Raw genomic sequence first — 6,980 nt, forward strand, 5'->3', positions numbered from 1 at the left:
TACAGATCATTGCCTTAAGAATAAATATTGTTAAATAAAGAAAAACAATAAAGTTTAGCATTTTCATTTTAATATCTCTTGCTCATGTTTTTTCATGGTCTTTCACATTTAAATTTATCACCCACACTATTGCTCTTAGACATATTTTTGTTTCTAAGTGAAATTTACCTGCTATTTGATGACTATGCTAAGGAATGTCTCAGATTATTCTCCTTATTTGTTCCCAAGACTATTACTTTAGATCTTATTTTCTAATAATTAGTTGCAAAAATGACTTAAATCTTTTCCCTCCCTCTCTTCCCTCCCTCTCTTCCTCCTTTTCTTCCTTCCTTCCTTCCTTCCTTCCATCTCTCCCTCCCACCCCCTCTCCTTCCTTCTTGTCAGTTAGGGGGCTTGAACTCATACCTGGGCATTGTCCCTGAGCTCTTTTGCTCAAGGCTAGTGCTCTACCACTTTGAGCTATAGTCCCACTTCTGGTTTTTGAGTGGTTAATTGGAGATAAATGTCTCATGGGAACTGTTCTGCCCTGGCTGGCTTCAAACTGTGATCCTCAGATCTCAGACTCCTGAATATCTAGGATTACAAGTGTGAGCCACCAGCACCCAGTTGACTTTTGAATCTTTTTTAAATAAGGCATGCTCAAAACTCAACATTATACTTGCAGTTAAGTTCTTTAAAATTTATCTTGGCATTTTGATATTTCTACAATAAACTTTTTCCAAATTGACAATCAACAATACAAACATATCAATATTGAATACCTACTTTCTGAAATACTACATCTAGAATATATAAACTTAATTACAATGACATTAATATAAAAACTATTTTTTGAGGTTTTGTCTTTTGTTTTGTTCTGGTTTTTGTCTGTCATAGGGCTTGAATTCAGGGCTTGAGCACTATCCCTGAGCTTTTCTGCTGAAGATTAGCAGTCTATTATTTTGAGCCACAGCTCCACTTCTGATTTTGTAGTGGAGACAAGTGTCATGGCCTTTCCTACCCTGGTTGGCTTTGAACCGCAATCCACAGATCTCAGCCTCCTCAGTAGCTAGGATTACAGACATGAGGTGCCAATGGCCAGCTACTCAGAGTTTTATAAATCTTATCAGATTTTCCCCCCTAAAACAGAGTATCTCATGAAGCCCAGACTGTCCTGGAACCCTCTATTCTACTACCCTAACCTTAAGTGCCAGCATTTATAGACATTCACTCCCACACTCAAGAGAGTGGTTGTTTATGTGTGCTCTGTTAGTGCTAGGGCTTGAACTCAGGGCCTTAAGCTCTTGGTCAGCTGTTTTTGCCCCAGCTGACATACAAATGATAATCTGAGCCATGCCTCCAGACTGGCTTTTTCTGCTGGCTAATGGCAGACAGTACCTTACAGATTTTTATTCCTATTCCTGGCCTTTTTCCATTTCAGACAGGTCACTGGGTTGCCCAAACTAATCTGGAAGTTGTGATTTTTCTGTTGCAGCAAGGTATCTAGCATGTAAGTGGAGATTAGAAATAGTGATATGTAATTTAATAAATTCATATTCACAGCAACCTGAATCAATCTGCATGCTTCAGTTTTATTGAGACTAGTGGGAAAACGTAAATCCTTATTTACCCCAAGGGAAATTTCATTAGTTGAACATTAGTTAAGATTTCACCATATTTCATCACATGTTCACTAGCTGTTACTAATCAACAGCAGCTGAAACTACATTATGATTCCCAAAGATTCATTTTTTTTAGACAAGTTAAAAGTTATTACAAGGCTAGGCAGCAGGGTTCACAACTGTAATCCTAGCTACTCAGGAGGCTGAAATCTGGGACCTTGGTTCAAAGCCAGCTTGGGCAAGAAAGTCTGTGAGACCCTTTACATCCAAATAACCACCAAAAAGCCAAAAATGGAGCTATGGCCCAAGTAGCAGAGAAGTAGCCTTGAGCAAAGAGGATCAGGTATAGCTGCTGGACCTTAGTTCAAGCACCAGGACTGGCAAGCACGCGCGCACACAAGCACGCATGCATGCACGCACACGCACACACATGCACACACACAGTTACTGTTTTCATTTTATTCACATTATTTTGTTATTTCCCCCTATGATATTGAATAAATTTATTTTTAGTAATAATCCAAAGTGGTTTTTAAACTAGGAAGTTTAAGACTTTTTCTTATAGATGGCTGAGTAGACAAGAATACTCAGCTCTTGAAAGACCTTAAAATTATAAATCTATTATAGCTGATGACCCAGGCAGAGATTTCTGAGCCCTGCTAGAAAACGTTATTGCCAATGCTCATAAGAGATTTTATGTAGAGCAATCACCTGGAGATGGTGGACTAAGCTGAAGCTGACTCAGTATGTCAACAGTAGAACCTTGGACTCTATTTTCTAACAAATTTTCATGGATGCTGAGGGTCAGGGTCTTCATTTTCCTGAAGCAAGGTCTGTAATACTGGTTTTCAGCCTTGATCCTTATTAGAATCACTAAACAAAAAATAACCCCAGTATTTCTAGGGTATAAATATTTATTTAATTAGTCTAGGGACAGTCTGGTCACTAAGTTTTAGGAGCTTCCAATGTGGGGCTAATAGGCAATTTAAATTTGCAAACCTGCATCATGAAATGTCTTTAATGGGTTTGTCAGATTTTATTTTAGTGGTGCAGAAATTATGAGTTAGAGATCCAAAATTCTTTAAATTCTGAGGTTATGATTATTAATTATGTAGTAACTTCCTTTCCATATTCTTACTAAAATCATCTAACAATATCTCTGGTTCATGCCTGTAAGCTTGTAATCTCAGGAGGCTGAGATCAGAGGATTTTGGTTCCATGCCAGCCCAGGCAGGAAAATCAGGAACAGTCTTATCTTCAATGAACTACTCCCACAAAGCCAGAAATAGAGCTGTGGTTTCAATAGCACCTCACTATTCTTGAGCAATAAAGCTCTGGGACAGTTCTCAGGCCTTGACTTCAAGCCCCAGAACAGACATACACATGCACACTAACATTTTAAAACATTCATGAAATAATGAGAATTTGGATTATCTTTAGATTAGGAGGCTGATACATTAAAAAAAATGATTTGGAACAGGGACGAGGAATGTGGCTTAGTGGTAGAATCCTTGCCTAGCATGCATGAAGCCTTGGGTTCAAGTCCTCAGTACCACATAAACAAAAACAAATTTTAAAAAGTTAAAGAGAAAAAAAATTTAAATGAAATAAAATATATGAAACAATCACTTCCCATCAACAGATGAAGAGGTGGAAATGAGTTAGGAAGTTAAAAAAAAAAATCCCAAACCTTTTACACTATGAGGAAAGACCACAGACACAGAAAACACAAGCAAAAGTTTACTTAAGGTAGGCATCACTGAACCAGGACTTTTATAAGATAAAACTGTTGTTCCATGACCTGTCCTAACTTTTATGTTGAAGTTTATAAAAGATCAAAATCTAGTTTAACAGGGCTTGGGATGTGGCTTAGTGGTAGAGTGCTTGTCTAGCATGCATGAAGCCCTGGGTTCAATTCCTCAGTACTACATAAACAGAATAAGCCAGAAGTGGGGCTGTGGCTCAAGTAAATGCTAGCCTTGAGCACAGAAAGGCTTAGGGACAAAGCCCAGGCCTTGAGTTCAAGCCCCAGGACTGGCCAAAAAAAAAAAAAATCCAATTTAATTTCCAAAGTTCTCTGTTAGGAATGCACACCAAAAATACTTCAGACAAAGAATACTTTAAATTAAGGTGTTCACAGATAATTCCTGATTACACTAAGAAGTGTTGGAGTACAACTGCCACATATTAATGACAGGATTACTCAAACTTTCAGGCTATGCTGGTTCCATACTTAAAACTATCCATGAAGAATGATCTGTACAACTTGGCGGTGGCAGGGGGTGATAAAGTAGGGGGAAAATGAGGGAAAGGGTAACTTATTACCCTACTTATGTAAGTGTAACCCCTCTGTACATCTCCTTGACAATAATAAATAAGAAACATCTGAAATTAAAAATAAAGTATGGTGGGGCTGGGAAGGTGGCTCAGTGGTAGAGTGCATGCCTTGCATGCATGAGGCCCTGGGTTTGATTCCTCAGTACCACATAAGCAAAAAGAAAAAGCTGGAAGTGGCACCGTGGCTCAAGTGCTAGCCTTGAGCTGAAGAGCTGAAGAGCTGAGGAACAGCGCCCAGGCCCAGAATTCAGGCCCCCACGACCAGACCCCCAAAAAATAAAAAAATAAAAATAAAGTATGTTCAAGCACTTAGGATGGTTAAAAAAAATGTAAAAGCAGACTACCAAATATAAATACAAGATAGCATTAAGTATAACTTTGACAAGGCAAAAATAAAATGTAGTAGTGTTTCAGGGGAAACACTGCCTAGGCAGGGAAGTCCATGAGACTCAACTCCAATTTATCACTCCAAATCCAAAAGTTCAAGTGGTAGAGTGTTAGCCTTGAGTGAAAAAGAGCTTAGGGACAGCACCCAAACTCTGAGTTTAAGCCCTGGGACCAACACCACCCCACCCCCTCAAACAGAACAGAAGCTTTAAAAGAAATTATCATTATCTCGAGAATCTTGAGTAGATAAACTCTGTCATCTGAAAATATCTGATTAGGTGGTTCTCAACAGAAAATATTAATTCTAGCATCAAAAAAACACCCAGAGTCTATTATTAACTGTGCTAATAAACCTAAGAAAAATACTATTTCTATTTTAAATTTACCTTGTGAATTTACTAATTATCTGGCTACTATTTAAAATATAGGAAATAACAGTTAAATCTAAGAAGAAAAGAAATAGAGACAGATGGAGAGAAAAAAGGTCTTCAAATGTACTGGAAGAAAACCATGCAGAATCAAAACACAATGTAAACTTAAAAAAAGAAAAAGTGTGTCAAATGAAGTCATGATCTATCCCAAGCAATATGAAAGTATTCTCATCAGGTATGTTATCCTAGTTAACAAAAAATAGTTGTAATAAAGATTATTCTCTTTTATTGTTTAGTCTGAACACTTCTTGTAACCATAAAATAGCTAGTGTGACCAAATACATAAGAAATCCTAGTATGAGTCAGGAAGTGGCACTCTTTGCAGCTTCCTGTCAAGGGATGCTGAGAAAATGTGAAGGGCTGAGGACAGGTTGTCTCAATTGTTTCCGTCATTAATCCTCTTCAGAACTGGAATCATCCTCTTGGTCAGAAAGGTCAGGAACAGGGAACCGGAGAATGGCAGCTACTCCAGTCAACTGGCTCAGCTGTTCCCCAGATACATGAAGACTGGAGAATATCCTAACTGTGCCTGCGTTCTCTTTCACACTGTCCACCAGCCTCACATACCGGCTCCTCGTGGCTACATCCTGGTGCCTGAAGAGCTCATCACTGATGAGTAATGTGTCAATTGCCAAAGCTTCATTGGCCTTCTCCACCTGCTTGAGTCCATAGAAAGCACGGTCAGGTTCATGCTGTAACATTTTATAGAAGTCATCCAAGGCTTTCACTTCCCCAGCAGCTTTAGTGTCTGAAAGTCGGCTAGCTACAGAAGGGTCACAAAGCGCCTCTTTCAGGGAGTACTTGTGTCCAGAGGAGGCATGGACCTAGAATCACAATTATAGGAGACAAAATAATCTCTGAGACCATTCATTCATCAACCCACAGGGATAGCCAAAAGCAAAAAAGGCAGCTAAGTTTGCTACATAAATATGCTAGAAACTGAACAAGTCTCTATTTCATTATCTCATTTACAGTTCTAGATAAGTAAAGACTTTCTCCTCTTTTACTTTTCCCAGAGCTAAAACTTTTAGAATCGTTTCTATGCATCCTCTGGGCTCATTCTTCACTACGTCTAAGTAAGCAATGCTTTTTTTTTTTTACCTGCAGAAATTTGGATCGGTTTTCCAGAAGCACTTTGTTGTCGGTCTTCACTGCCTGCTGAAACATGTAGTCACAGAACTGCTCCCGAACAAATCCCGGGCTAGCCACCAGGATGCACTTCACCACTTCGAAGTTGATGTGGCGCTGGATGGCCTGGACCACCTGTTCGTAGAACCTCTCCAACGCCCGGTCGTGCTGGGAGCAGTTGCCTTTCCGTTTCCTGGGGATGTTCACCTCTACCTTGGCCCGCGTGAGGGTCATGCTGGGCGTGACCAAGCAGACGTGGGCCAGGCCTTCCTGCATGACCACGGCGGCCACGTCGGCGCTCCAGGCCGGGTCGCAGGCCTGCTCGATGCGCTCCAGCACCACACTGTCCCACTGTTTCTTGGCCAGGGTGAACTGGCGGTTGGGCTCCAGCTCGATGGTGTGGTACGCTCCCATCTTGACGTACTCGTTCTCCTGGATGTTGGTCCCCTTGACCCGCAGCTGGCAGGCCTGGGAGTCAAAGTCGATGGCCTCCACGCAGAGGGTGAGGGTGGTGCGCACGCGGTTGCTGCCCACGCTGCCCGTGGAGGACTCGGTCTGCACCTTGCGGATGGTGGAGGCCCGCAGGCTGTCGCCCACCTGCACCAGGTTGTAGGTGTGCCACATGTCCTCCGGCTCCTCGGGGACCAGCGTCACCTGGCCCGCGTTGTCCTTCTCGATGTCCTTCCTCACCAGCTTCATGGCTCCGCAGAGGAAGGCAAGGGTCCCCCAAAAACCCGGGCCGGGGGGGTGGGGGGGAGAGGGCCGGGAGGAAGGGCGGCCGCGCCGCCGCGAGGGGCCCGGGTCCGAGCCGGCAGGGAGGAATCGCTCTACGGCTGACTCCTGCGGCCACAGAGCGCACTCACGCCAGCCCTTCCTTCCTCAGTTTACCCGCGCAGCGCGCCTACCTGAAGCTAGAGACACCGCGGCGACCAACACCGACGCGCAGAGACTCGCAGTTCCGGCATCCAAGGCGGCTGACGCAAGCAGCGCGCATGCGCCTGCCTCCCTTTTTTTTTCCCCTCCCCCCTCCGCGCGCTCACGCTCACGTTGCGCGCGCTTGCGCTCTCTCTCTCTCTCTCTCTCTCTCTCTCTCTCT

At 42.7% G+C, this 6,980-nt stretch overlaps 1 protein-coding gene across 1 annotated transcript; it reads right to left on the reverse strand.

Annotated features, from left to right (window-relative positions):
* Positions 1–4,965: 4,965 nt before the first annotated feature.
* Positions 4,966–6,839, reverse strand: Pelo (pelota homolog (Drosophila)). Its single transcript, XM_013018496.1, has 2 exons — positions 5,858–6,839; positions 4,966–5,580 (listed from the first exon to the last, which is right to left on the reverse strand). The coding sequence occupies exons 1-2, from the start codon at positions 6,581–6,583 to the stop codon at positions 5,149–5,151; spliced, it is 1,158 nt and encodes a 385-aa protein (XP_012873950.1). The 5' UTR covers positions 6,584–6,839; the 3' UTR covers positions 4,966–5,148.
* Positions 6,840–6,980: the final 141 nt, after the last annotated feature.

Source organism: Dipodomys ordii, unplaced genomic scaffold (genome assembly GCF_000151885.1).
Source record: "Dipodomys ordii isolate 6190 unplaced genomic scaffold, Dord_2.0 Scaffold41, whole genome shotgun sequence".
Lineage (NCBI taxonomy): Eukaryota > Metazoa > Chordata > Mammalia > Rodentia > Heteromyidae > Dipodomys > Dipodomys ordii.

Bases quoted from the DNA above. Each gene is read 5' to 3' on its own strand.
- Pelo (XM_013018496.1), bottom strand. From the start codon at position 6,583: ATGAAGCTGGTGAGGAAGGACATCGAGAAGGACAACGCGGGCCAGGTG. The intron at 5,581-5,857 runs GTAAAAAAAAAA...TTGTGATTCTAG, and splicing joins ACCGATCCAAATTTCTGCAG to GTCCATGCCTCCTCTGGACA.